This window comes from Palaemon carinicauda, chromosome 4, assembly GCF_036898095.1.
Source record: "Palaemon carinicauda isolate YSFRI2023 chromosome 4, ASM3689809v2, whole genome shotgun sequence".
In the NCBI taxonomy this organism is placed as follows: Eukaryota; Metazoa; Arthropoda; class Malacostraca; order Decapoda; family Palaemonidae; genus Palaemon; species Palaemon carinicauda.
The window spans coordinates 82,805,686-82,820,544 of record NC_090728.1 but is presented as its reverse complement, the minus strand read 5'-3'; the positions used below and the strand labels follow the sequence as shown (position 1 = coordinate 82,820,544).

Sequence of the window (14,859 nt, the reverse complement as noted above, 5' to 3'; positions counted from 1 at the left end):
AAAAAATGGTGGAAAAGGGCTATATTTGATTGTTTTATAATGTCTTTCTAAGTTATATATCAAATTTCAATGCTATATCTTTAAAACTAAGGGAGAAGATAGAATTTGAAGGTCAATAAGTATAGTTTTGAGATACGGGCGTTCAAAACTATATTTTGTATTTTTACAAATATAATATTAATAAATCATGATTATTATGAATTTTACGTTCCTTTTTGGATATTAATAAACCAAAACAATGTTATTTATCATAGTTTAATCATGAATGAAGATCCCTTTTCTCTATATCTCTGCCTTTTACTTTGGCAGGGTATTATTCTCGTTACTCTCTGTGGCTAGGTTTTATTCTAAAATGCACCTGCTTCATATTCTTTTGATTTTTTCAATTGTTTAGTTCTCGTGATCTTTTTCTGCTTATGAGAACGAGTTGATTATCTTCCTCTTCTATTTCCTCACTATTATTACTGCTTTCTTCCCTCTCCAACAATGAGGTACGTATATCAATACGACTCTTGTGATTAGATGTAGCAGCTGTCGATGTACTAGAAGTAGGAGCAAGTTCAAATAAAGATTATAGCCTGGGGCACTGCGTCAGGCAAGGCGGTCGCTCCTCCATCCACGCCACTCTCTCTCTCTCTCCGTCACTAACACTGCTAATATCACCGATATTACCCATTTCTGAACTCTTATTAGAGCTGCTTTTTTTCTTCCTTGTGTTAACGATATGTTGAAATTGTCTTTTCCTCTCTAGCATGATGAAATTCTTGCCGAAACTAAGAAAAACAGACGTAAAACCGAGCAAAAGTCAGAGATCAAGCTTAAACATGTACGCTTTCTGAGGTTTTTGTTACCACTGAAGGGTGTAATAATTATAACTCCCTGTCTTGTGACTCTGGGAATCTATACAGATGCCATTGCTCACAATTTGTTTTATATTGAAGTATAATAATTATCAAAATTTACGATAACACAAGAAATACTGCGTTTTCTTGTAGGGATCAATGTTTTTGGTTTATTGAGTTACTTTTACTAATTACCCTGTAACTATGAGAGTAAGAGGAATTTTGACAAAATATTTCTGTATACGTATTCTCCATTGCCATATGAAGCTCAGTGAATTTTTTTCAGGATTTTTTGTTTTTTGTCCCATATCCATATATATTGGCTTATTGGCCAGCCTCCTTAACTATCCAGCTATATTATGAAGTTTGCCAACTAGTCATAGAAGAGGGAAGGCAAACTACAAGTGGTAGATGCCAAGCTCAAGAGCCTATAGTCTAAAGTCACTTGATAAAGTAAGAAGGGTATTAGATCCTTCAGACCAAGTAACTTCAAGGAAAAAGATCTAGAGTAGGATGATGTATATGGCTGAGGTAACCCGTCGGGTTGAACATGCCAAGAGCCCAGGAGACCAGTTCTAAATTGAGGTGGAGGGAAGGGTGTAGACGTAGCTGATAAGTGTAAGGTGACGGCTAAGACGGCAAGGGATGTGTTCTCATCTTTATTAAAAGAAAGAAGGATCCCAGCCTACTCACATCTAGTGCTAAAGATACCCAAACCGGCAGGTCTGTGGAATATGGCAAAGTGTTGACCACTAAAGCCAGGGAAAACTGACTAAGCAAAGGACCTGAAGTTCCACAACTAGAGGAGAATAGCCTAGAGGAGGAGCCATCTACCTAAACCAAGGTGGCTACCAAAGCGGCAAGGGAGATGATCCCTGTCAAGGATCAGTACCCTTGACCTATCTAAGAATAGGCTGACAACAACCCCAGGCTGACCAGTCAAGACATATAGCAATTGAGGGATTCTCAGATGCCAGGGAGAGCCAGACTAGGCAAAGGAACATACTGTAGTTCCACCCACAGCCAGGAAGGTCAAGTAGCCTAACTAGAAAGTGGAAGGGGCAGCAGGCCTATTAGAAGAAAGCTGCTAAGGTGGTTAAGAGAACTAACCCAATCTAGGACTACTCTCAGCCAACCTGAAAATAAACTAATAGTCTCCCCCAGCCCACCTCTCTAGATATATAGCAGTTTAGGTTTTTCAAGTACCAGGGAAGAGAAGACTAGGCAAAGGAACTAGTGTTCCACGGCGAGGGAGAAAGAAGTCTAACCGGGAAAGGGAGTAAGGGACCCTATGGTAGGGTAAGGCGGCAGGAAAGGAAGGCCTAACTGAAATTTTAAAACGATCCGAAGTCATTCTAAGGGATGTACAGTAAGTAGGCACAGAGAACTAGTTTCTCAACCAGCTGCCCCCTAGCCAAACAAAGGGAAATAGCCTAGAAGAAAGGTGAAGCGGCAGAAAAGGAAGGTCTATTTGTTGATATTAGAACAGAAATAGTATCGTTCTAAAGGAAACAACAGTAAGTAGATAAAGGGAAAAAATGGGAGGGATGAGGGAGGGTAATAGCTAGTCTATGCCATAGGCCAGGGATAACGGCTATCCTATGCCATCAGATAGGTAAGATTGGCATGCAATAAAGCAAATGTCTAACCTAGAATGATAAAGCACTTGTAAGGGTATATAAGCAACATAACTAAACAGGGCTAGATGAGAGTTTCATATAAAACACTGAGGTATTTGGACATATGAGCAGCGGGCTTTGAAAATGCGGCACAAGCGAAATAGAACAGATGCATCGGTAGAAATGCCATTGGGAAAAGCGAAATTCTCCACAAAAACGAATATTGTACTCAACTTATCCGAAGATGAAGAAGCAGGGCATCCATATAGAAATAGGTATTGAAAACTTTTAAAAACCAAGCAGAGAAACTCCCAAGAGTGCAATGAAAATGGCGCTGCTAGAAGGATTAGCGAACCAGTAACTGTGTGTATGTAACACACTAGGATCGGAGTTGTAACGACTCGCCCACGAATCCAATCCTATCCCATATCTTTCAAGACAAGGTTAACTCAATTCGGGGAAGGATAGCCGTGGTTTTTTAAACACGACCTTGTTACATACACGACATCTTTCGGGATATTCGATCCGGGGTTTGTATACCACTCGCAGTAAATATCCAAAGTAGAAAGCTGCGTAAGAGGAACTTCAAGCAGGAGTCCAAAAATACGCACAAATACACACACACACACACACATATATATATATGCATATATATATATATATATATATATATATATATATATATATATATATATATATATATATATATATATATATATATATATAATGACTGGATCCCGGGTCTGAGCACCCAAAATATTATACGATTATGACTCCCAAAGTCTGGGTATTGACAAAATATACTATACTTTGGATCGTGACTGGGAATCAAACATATAATATGATATATACTACGACTGGCAAGCTAATTAACCTCTCAAATTCCAAATTACCTTGTTTGCTTTTACATTAAAACTGTTACACTTTGAAATAATAATACACGAATTCTGAGACCGTTAAATAACTCCCAGACAGCATTATATAAAACACTGTATATCCAAAGGTCTCTTTTGCACACACAAAACTAAACTGGGCAATTATCTTTAAGTATTAATAACACTTATTTAGCTCTCACTGTTGTTCTTAACAGGAATCGAGCGAAAAGCTAGTCTCAAATAGTGATGATTGGAATGATACACTTGGTACAAGAAATAATACAATGTTTAAGTTTCACTCTTAATGAATAATAGCTAATCAGATCACTTTATAAACCTAAACTTTACTGTCTACAGGGCCGATTACAAAAAACTTCATACAATGTTAACACTCGCCCTAATACAATTAGTTCAAAATCACCTTTTAGTATTGTGTGACACACGATTTGCTTTGGGGCACAGAGTCACTTAGGAGACGACACACTAAAACGCACTGAACACTTTCGATAGTACACTGGGTTACAGGCGTGAATGAGAGAGAGAGGGGAAAATGTTGCGGTTCTAATTCGATCTCTATGTCTGTCTCTCTCTGACTCTATCCCAAGCTTGTGTCACCTATATATGAAATTTTGGCTAATTCCAGAAGCTTCCAGGATTGAGTTCTGGTAGTGTAGGAGCTTTGCTTTGCGTCAAAGTTTCCAACTAGATAAAAATGTCGAGAGACGAAATCAATGGATTAAGGCAACTCTCAGATACACCTCAACACACCCGCGAGACGACTTCCCAGCTAGCTCCACCTACCTTTTGTCCCCAAAATAAAAAAAAAAAAAGATAACATCCTCTCGCTAGGCATCGGGAAACTTCGAAAACATGTGTCACTGAACATTCCAAGCCACATGTTCTGAAATTCTCTCTCAAACATGACGCAATACATAATAAAATATAAAAGAACATTACCTATGCCCTTGTTCCTATCTCGCATGAATCCTACAACACTTTTAAATAGACATGTAAGACTTCATAGCAAACTTACGTAAAATAAAAAATTAATTCTTTAAAAAAAATACGTAAATTACATATTTTAATTTGAATAAAGAATATAATGAAATTCACGACGAAAGTTTTACGTAATTTACATAAAATACTTATGTCTACATGAGAGGGGTTCATTTTACGGGCTGGGTATCATCTCTTCAATGCACTAATGAAAACAATAAATGAAACATGAATAAAATTATCCATAAACTACGATATTTACTCTACATTAGACCAGCTTCATAAGAATATGTATATATATATATATATATATATATATATATATATATATATATATATGCATTATATACCTTTCCGAGTGGGTTTACCCTAATGTGGTGAGAGTTTGTGTATTGCCATTATCACAGAGTTCTACCAGTTGGGGACACCCATACTAGGTTGGTTTGCTCTGAACAACCACACTAAAGAGAAATCACAAATCCACATTGGCCACCGTGGTAATGAAATGGCCTAACACCAGAAATGTATAATGTCTTGTCTGAGGCCTTTGTCCTACAGCAGAATAAAAACGGGTACATATGTTCTTTGTTTTTTATGTATGTATGTATGTGTGTATGTATGTATGTATGTATATATGCATGTATGCATGTGTGTTTATATATATATATATATATATATATATATATATATATATATTTATATTTATATATATGCATATGAAGCAATGCAGTGGTCTCACTATTTAGATGGAGTGGGTTTTAGTGCTCAGGTTGGAGACCAAAATCAGCGGTGTATCACGGTGAACCTTATGGTGATTAAAGAGAAGACTAAGTGTTTATTTGAGACCTTAAAAAGTCAAAAGGTGGAAGGGAGTGAAGGTGAGGAGTTTGTGGCCAGTAAGGTGTGATTTAGGATATTTAAAGCTTGTGCCAATTTGTATAACCTTGAGGTGCAAGGTGAAGTTGCTAGTGATGATAATGAAGCAGCAAGTGAATTTCCTGATGTGCTGGCTGGTATTATAAGAGGTGGGTTTTGTTCTAAACAAGTCTTTAATGTGAAGTGTATGCCAAACCGTACTTACATTGGTAAGGAGGAGAAGATGGCACCATGACACAAAGCTGGCAATGAGAGACTGACTTTGTGTTTTGGGGTAATGCTTCCGGCAACTGCATGCTGAAGCCTATGCTTGTGTATAGGAATGCATGGGTGACCCTCTTGTTATTCGAGGAGTGGGTTTTCAACCACTTTTTGCTTGAGGTGGATTGATATTGGGCCTACTCTTTAAGAAGCCTGCTATTGCTGGACAGTGCCCCTGGTCACTAAGCCAATTTATCCGACTTCCATACCAATGTCAAGGTGGTTTACCTGCCACCTAATACTACTACTTCCCTGTTACATCTTATGAACCAATAGGTAATTGCTTCGTTCAAAGCCTACTACCTATGTAGGACAATTTTTATGGCTTTGGAGGGAACAGAGAAGGAGAAAGACATGACCATCAAGATATTCTGGAAGTCCTACAACATGCAATATACCATTGCTGAAGCTTGGAAGAAGTGAAGCAAACCATCATGAATAGTGTCTGGAATATGCTTAGCCCCCAGTTGTCAACGATTTCTTTGGCTTTAAAGATAAAGTTGAGGATGCCATCAAAGAAGGTTGTTGACCTTAGTAAGCAGCTGAATCTTGAGGTAAATGCTGTTGCTGTCGTTACCAAGCTCTTGGCATCTCATGGAAAGAATTTGTCTGCTGAGGACCTCATTGAGCTAGAGAGCTGGGTAATTGTAGAAGAAGAAGATGACACCCCAATCCCAGAGTCCAGGAAACCTACAGCCAAGGCCTTGGTAGAAAGTTTGCCCTGCTAGAGAGAGCAACTACAAAGTTCGAGGAATAGCATCCCAGCATGGAAAGTTTATGAAGGTGTCGAGGGTGGTCATGGATGCTGTGAAGTGTTACAAAGAGATATTAGAAGAGAAGAGGATGCAATCCTGGTAAACCAACCTGTGGAGATACTTTAAAAAAGGTAGAAACTTTCACCTGAGCCTTGATCCTCTGCCTCTGCAGCTTCTCCAACACCATCTTCAGCTTCTCCAGCGTCTCATCCTAACTCTCCAGCTCCTCTTCCAGCATGGTCCACTTCCTCCTCCTAAGAAGCCTGTGTCACCACCACTTGCCATACTCCATAGTACTGTATTGATGTAGGTACACTACTGTAAAGGGTACTGATATTTGTATGAATAGGTTACAGTAATTTATGAATGGTAAGGGAATGTTTTCTCCTTTTTAAAGTATATCATATGCATACAGTATGTATGTGTTTTTGTATGTATGTATGCACAGTATGTTATGTATATAAATCCGACTTACGGCAAAAATTTGCTTACTACACAGTTTATTAATGTATCTTGTTCGAAACTCAAGGACCTCCTGTACATAGGAATTACAGAAGGAGACATACCCAATTAATTGTTGCATTGAATTACAAATAACAAGGGGAACACTCAAAACATCACAGGGTAGACTCCAAATAACCACTATCAAACATTTAATAATGAATGCCTTGTAAACATCTGGTTGGTTTTTTACTTTAGTTTTCGGCTGCCCAGACGAGGGGGATATGTTATTTTAGTTATAAAACCACCAGGTTTCACCTTGGTGGTCAAGGGACATGTTCACTTGATGGGAAGGAAATGGGAAATTTTTAGTCTTTTGGGTTGATTTCAATATTTATACATCGTGGATGATGGAATATGATCATTAGGGTAGATTCATAAAAATAAAGCACAATTATTACCTACCAGGTAAGGATCATTTGAATAATCAGAATGTTAATAGTATTTATTATTCAAATACTTACCTGGTAGCCACTTAATTCACTCCCTCTTCATCACTTTTTACCATTGTTTACAGCAATTCAGATATACTGTACAGGTCTATGGTAACTCCAATTATATAAAGATATACTAGTCATCACAGGGGATGGGGAGAAGTTGTTAAATGTTTGGTAATTACGTAGCTGTGATGGTTGCAGTTTAAGTATTAGCTGGTTAGTATTTGAATAATAAATTTTATTATTAAAATTCTGTTTTATAGATTCAGATAAATTGTTTGTGCAGTTTCTTGAGATATCTATTGCTATATAATCATGCATGTTTTTTTTTTTTATGATTCGATATATTTTTAGTTGTTTTGACTATTTGTGTGAAAACTTTTCACTTCTGAAGGTTATTTTATCTGAGGAAATTTGCAACATTTTCCAACCTTACTGACTTAATATTTTTTCCAGCACACAGCTCCTCAACACAGGCAGTACTTAAGCTATGAAGGTATTGGGAGTGGGACTCCAGCTCAGCGTCAAAAGCAGTATGTACGCTACCAGACTCGGAAAGCTTCTGAAAATGTCCTTGATTATAGAGTGAAGAAATATAATGCTTCCTATCCTGAAGCAGCATTAATTGCTAAAGATAGGGAAGCAGCCAAAAAGATACGAACCAGGTTAGTGCCATTAACCTCTATTTTAGTGGGCATGCTTATGGTATGGGGTAGAGCAGTATGTATGGCAGAATCTTGCTCATACAATTATGAAACTGCAATTTGTTTTCTCTTCCTTACACTGCCTGAACACCAAATATTTTACATGATGTAAGGTGTATGGTTACTGTGTTGGGTTGACATTCCCCTAAAAAGGAAAGTCTCTTGTGCTTTCCTTATGCAGAAACTTCAGTATTTTACATGTTTTCAAATATTTTTTGGGAATCAGAGATGTATAGCTAGCGTTATTTGAACTATCCCAGAGAAGAGATTGTGTGAGCTACATTTTAATTAGTTTTCTACATCTGTCACACTTTTCAGTAGAGTTGTTAGAATATTAATTGAAGAGTTCTTTGAGCATTAATTAATTAATAGTGCTGTACTTTGCTTTAAGTTTTAAATATCAGAGTAAATCTTTCGTGGTTTCTCTTGTCTTTCAACCCTGCAACTATACTTATAACTATACTTACAGAGATCCACGTTCCCAGAAGGTAGTTTGTTTCAAAATACGCAGACTAACAATTCCCTCTCTACAGCAACTATCCGTATTATTATTATTATTATTATTATTATTATTATTATTATTATTATTATTATTATTATTATTACTTGCTAAGCTACAGCCCTAGTTGGAAAAGCAGTATGCTATAAGCCCAAGGACTTCAACAGGGAAAATAGCTCAGTGAGGAAAGGAAATAAGGAAAAAACTAAAAGAAGTTTAAGAACTATAATATCATTACAATAAATCTTTCATATATAAAGTATAAAAACTTGAAAATAACAAGAGGAAGAGACACAAGATAGAATAGTGTGCCCAAGTGTACCCTCCTTAATTAAAAAGGCTGATCTTATCTCTATCCCTAAAACCCACGATGTGATGTGGTCATGCTTTGCTGTTTAAAAGCTGGCCATGAAACACAAGCAATACTACTTATTAGTTTTGTATCCTCTTCTTCTGATATTATTGAAAAGTCATCTCAACACCCGACTTTTAATCAAGGTAAAGATATAATTTTTTTTTGCATAGATCTATATGAATTCTTAGGAGAGAATATATTGAAGATGTACCCTCCCAATATTTTTAAAGTTAAAAAACTGAAAGGAACCAATAAGGTAATCTTGATAGTATTTACCTCACCTTATCTGCAAGATTATATGAAGATTCATCATTTAAACATTTCTGTTAAAAAATTGAATCCTCAGCCTATCCAATGTTATAAATGCTAGGATTCTGGGCACATTAATATTAAGTGCACTAATGGGAAAAGATGTTTCAAGTTTTCTAAATTCCATGACTTCTCAAGTGATTGCTTAAAAGATGAATTTAGTTTTCATCGTGAAGGAGCCCATTCACCAAATTGATGAGTGTCCTGAATATAGAATGGAACAAGGAATCATATAAACAGTAAATAATGAATACATGACCTTTGGTTTAGCCAGGATAAACTTATGGGTAATGATAATGTCTAAGAATTGACTTGCTCAAGCATTTTGTCTAATCCCTGTGATCTGACTTCTAGTTCCAAAATTGCCCGTATTTCCACATGTCTGAATTTAAAGAATTATGCTAATTCCATCTCCAGTGCATCAAGTCACTCAAAACTGTTGCATTCTAGTACCTCTGCCATTGCTCCCATATGTTCAGATAGACTCGCGTGTACCAGTAAAGTAAGTGAAAACGGTAAAAGCACTGGGATGCAAAATCATCTATATAAGAAGAAACTCAAGATTCCTATACAGAACAGGTTTGACATATTAGCCACATGTGATACTGCCAAGAACATAGAAGGTCCTTGTGAAGTAGAGATGGTTTATCATGTACCCATAGAATTCTGTATCCGAGGAAAAAACTGGTACTAGTAAACGGGACCCTTCCAAAAAACACAATGAAGAATGTGTGAGTGAGCTTGAAGAGGTTTCTTCTAAATTTAATATAAGAGTTAGATTTGGTAGCTGATGTAGCAAGTCCAACAGTTGCACAAACAGAAACAATGGCTTAACTCCCAGCTTTTAAATCGAAACCCCAAAGAATGATTAACCAAGCTACCAAACATAGATGTGAGAGAGGCAAAAGAGCGTGCTAGAAATAGGAATGAATGGCGACCGATTGTGACGCAGTTCTGGTAGGCCCTTCTGCTTCCTCCGGTGACTTGGATGACCGCGGAGGTAGCAGCAGTAGGGGATTCAGCGTTATGAACCTTCATCTGAGGTGGATAACGGGGGAGGGTGGGCTGTGGCACCCTAGCAGTACCAGCCGAACTCGATTGAATCCCTTGTAAGGCTGGGAGGAACGTCGAGAGGAGAGTTCCCCTTTTTTGTTTCATTTGTTTGATGTCGGCTAACCCCCAAAATTGGGGAAGTGCCTTGGTATATGTTTGTATGTATGTACCAAACATGTAGTAAAGATTGATGGTCACAAAAACCCTTATGGTGAATAAGAAGCTGAAGGTAACTCAATCGAATATTTACCATTCAAAGAAATAAACCCATCTCCAGTTACAGTATTCTAATTACTAGTGAAGTAATGGTTTTACATGAAATGACAATAGAGAGTAAAACAACTTACAAAATATTATGTGGCTACAATGATTGCTTCATTTCCAAATTTTTTAAAGTTATAAACATGAATATACATAAAATTGGTTATATAATTGACAACTTTATCATGAACAAAACCATAAACAAGTTTGGTAGATTAGAAATGCATTGTGAAGAATTATCTTCACTTTATTTTTTATTTTATTTTTATTGAGCTCATGCATGATGTAGAGTAACTAACCTTCTCTGTTTTCTTGTTTGTCTCTTGCACAATATATTTGAGTTACCTTCTGCGTTTTCTTTCCAATTTATCGAGACTTCTCAGGTAGTATTTAGTTGTAGGCCTATTCCTGAGAGGGCTCTTGCATTATCTCCTTAAACCACGCATTTCAGGATAAATTATCTTTTTGGTTTTAGTTGCAAATTATTCATTACTATTTATGTGTATTTCATTCATATCTCTGACCAACATTCTAGTTTGTTTGTCTAGGGAATTCATTGTCCGACATTCACTGCCTTTGGCAATTTTTCTTTCAGTAATTTAGTTGTTGTATATGCCAGACATTCAAGTTTATTCTTAGGTATATTCCCCTGGAGCCACAAGATTACTTCTTGTATTCTAAATAGACACCCTACATGACCTCTGTCTGATGGTCCAGCACTTTGATGCAGTAGGGGTTTGAGACCCTCAGTGATGGGCTGGGCAATGGTGGTGGGGGCATTTATCTACCTCGGCAAGTTCAAAAGTACAGCTTAGGTCAGATCTGAGTGACTAGACCAAGACTGAACCCCCTATTAGCCTTCTTCTTTATTTCAGTTTTTCTCTTTTTGCTCAATCTGAATTTTGGTGACGACGACTGTAAGATCATTGACCAGGTTTTGTATATAATTCAAATATAGTTGCTATGGCAGATCCCTTTGGGTGTAGGCTTTGTTAAGAGTCAGGCTCCAGCAATCCAGTTTTAAGTCTCCCATATTTGCGGGTAATGGGCGATGCCAGGCACTAGAGTCATCGGTGGGAGGGGTAACTACCCCTACTGACCAATGTATGCCCTCTTAAAGAGAGGCAGCCCCCCTTTAATAGATGACTGATCCCCACTGAAATCCCATGTTGAACCACGTAGGATAGGAGGACTGATATCCTCTGATAAGTGTTGGATAACTCGGCTTGCTGTTTCTTTACAAACCAATCCTTCGGTTGACTGCCTGGAAAGTATGGACATGGATCTCGGTACTGACAACTTTAACTCAGGTTCTAATATAGCTACATTAGAACCCAACTCACGTCATGGAAAGAATGACTTTAATAAAGTACTAGAGAAGAAGAAAGAGTAAAAGATGATGACAGAACAGAAGAATATAGAAAAACAGAACTATTACCTGGTCATTATGAAGTAGTCAATTATGAAATATATATATATATATATATATATATATATATATATATATATATATATATATATATATATATATATATATATATATATATATTCTTAATTCGAAATTAGAAGACATGAATATGTGAATGTATTTAGAGCAAAATGATAAAAATATGTGGAGCTCATTCAAAAATCCTTCTCGCGGGAATTGTAGTCATTTAGTAGAGACATTATCCTCAATGCAAAGTGAGAAATTAAAATAAATAACAACCTCAGGTTGCCATAGTGGTATATACTCCAGAACTACAACAAATAGAAAATAAGAAAGTTGAGGATGAACTGAAAAGTAAAATGAGGATGAACTGAAAAGTCAATGCGTGGTAAAAGTAGTTAGCATAAGAAAAAGATTTCGAGAACAGCATATTCATCTTGCTACCTTGAATTTAACCTTTGATCAGTGCAGGCTATTCAATTTTATTAAAGCTGTTTGGCTATCTTTGAAAGTGAAACTGCATATCCCTTCACTTGCAATATTACTATTGCCAAATGTATGGCCATTTAAGCCAAAAGCATATAGAAAAGTAAACTGATAAGCCGTCTTGTTTCTACTGACTGTGGAAAAAATAGTCACAGAACATACATTAAGTTCATGTTGTATTCACAGTGAGGAAACACACCCAACAATATCTAAAAGTTGTGTTAAATTCATTTTTGAAAAGGAAATTCAGACCATTAGAACAGTGTAATTTTTAAAGTCTTGTAAAAGAGCTCTTGGAAAGCAGATAAGACTAGGGCAACCTTTTTCATCGGTTCTAAAGAAATATTTGCCCAAATGCGCTGTCAAAATAATATCACCAGTTCCAACAATAAGACAGTCATGAAAAATACAAGATGTAAGTCCTATTCCAAATTCATATCAGGAAAGTATAGAAAAAATCAACAGATACCTAAAGAACAGAAAGGTATTTAAAACCCATCTGGATAAAAAAAAAAAAAAAAGCTCAGAATAAAATTAATCCAAAACATTCTGCATCATTAGAAAAGACAGCAAGTCGTGTTAAAAGTATTGTGAATATTGTTGAATCAAGCCCATCAAACAATACCAACATGGAAGGAGACAGACCATTACCTGAAGTTGTCAATCCTCTTAAAGAAAATAATAAGAGAGAAAGAACACCAGAAGAGAGACCATAAGGAAATATTAATAAAGACTCAACATTAACAACTTTTTTCCACAAGAAATGACGCAAAAATAAAACAATTAAATAAAAATAAATCGTAGTTTGTCCTTATGGAAAGCAAAATCATGATTCTTCTATGGAATTGCCAAGGCGTTAAATCTACATATGAATCTTTAAAAACACCAATCAAGGAATATTTTGCAATCATCATATCCTTGCAGGAAACAATGTTAGGCCGAAACAAGTTATGTTTCAGATAATATTTATTTTATCATAATGAAATCCAGGACTACAAACATGGTGGTAGTGTATTACTGGTGCGACGAGATATCATCTATAATGAGATTAGAATACAATCAAATATTCAAGCAATTGTATTACAAATGCATTTAGAACGAGCATATATCATATATCTGCCACCCCAATCGAGTTGACCAAAGCCTAAAGCAAGATCTTGATAATTTAACGGATAAGTTTTCTTAGGTTTCTTCACTCTTGGGAGATTTTAATGGGAGATATCCTGTGTGAGGGGATATTGTTTCTAACTCCCAGGCAAGCTAATTATTACTTACTGTATATTAAAGAGAATCTCTTTCAAATACTGGAGCACCGATACATTTTCATGTAAAAAATGGAACTGTTACCTTTATAGATATCTCATTGTGCATTCCTGGGTGTTTTTAAGATTTTTCATAGGAAGTATTGGATGGAGGTATTAGAAGTGACAATTTTCCAATCGTAATTAATTTAGTTGATGAAATAGCTGCACCAAAATCTTCCTGATGGGATACTGATAAAGCTAATTGGGCATTATTTACAGTATCTATGTTATTAGAAATAGATACTGATAGTTTTTCCACAATAGAGGAAGCCTTGAATTAAAAAAAGAAAAAGTCATTATAGATGCCAGTAATTAGTCAGTTCCCCATACTACAGGTCACTCTACACAAAAACCGGTCCTCTGGTGAAATATTCAATGTTGAAAAACTCATAAAGCTATAGGAGCTGCATTTACTCGATATCAGAGCCATCCTTGTTATTACTATTTAGTTTGTTATAAGAAAGCAAGAACTGAGTTTAAAAATCATATCAAACAGACTAAAAACCAGTCTTTGGTAAATTTTATATATAACATTAATTGGAAGACTAACATAATGGAAGCCTGGACAAAAATAAAAAAGAAATCAGCACAAAATTTGTATCATTACCATCACCCGTATTTGAAAGCAATGGTCATATGTTACAGAATCCAGAGGATGTAAGTGAAGCGTTCGCAGATTATTTTGAAAAAATCTTGTCAAAATATCCCTCATCGATGTATTGCCAACATTGAATTCAAGAAGAGAATCGCCCTCTCAACTTTGGAGTTGTAAGAATGGAATCATATAATTTACCTTTAGCAGGAAAGAACATTGATCAGCCTTATCTACATGTAATGATCCAGCTCCTGGAATTGATAATATCACCTATTTAATGTTCAAACATTAACTCATAGAAACTAAATATTTTTTCTTCAGTATCATCAATAGAATTGGGAAAGGAAGTTTATTGTCAAATATTTGGAATATTTCTATCATTTTAGCCTTTTCGAAACCTGGAAAAGGTAGTAGAATCATGAATATCTATCGGCCGATTGCATTAACATTTTCTACTATATATGTAAATTAATAGAAAAGATGGTAAACATACAATTGGCTTAGATTTTAGAACAGAAAGGACCTTTCAACCCTAACAATGTGGATTCCGATGATTGGGATCCTGTTACGATCTTAAAATCATTACAGCTTCTTTTAATGAGTAAAATAGATGTCAACAACAACCAACACTAAAACATGGGAAATGAATATAAAAAGAAACCAAAAAACACAACACTTTTATTCACCAACTTACAAAGAAAA

At 36.0% G+C, this 14,859-nt stretch overlaps 1 protein-coding gene across 6 annotated transcripts in view; it reads left to right on the top strand.

The window, feature by feature from the left end:
• Positions 1-14,859, top strand: part of LOC137640035 (dnaJ homolog subfamily C member 28) — a 379,044-nt gene that overhangs the window by 249,979 nt on the left and 114,206 nt on the right. For all 6 annotated transcript variants that reach the window (XR_011044297.1, XM_068372404.1, XM_068372406.1 and 3 more), the window contains exon 5: positions 7,619-7,827. Coding sequence is in view for 5 of the 6 variants with exons in the window: in XM_068372404.1 (XP_068228505.1) it covers positions 7,619-7,827 (209 nt within the window). In the remaining variant the exon portion in view is untranslated. The remainder of the gene's footprint in view (positions 1-7,618; positions 7,828-14,859) is intronic.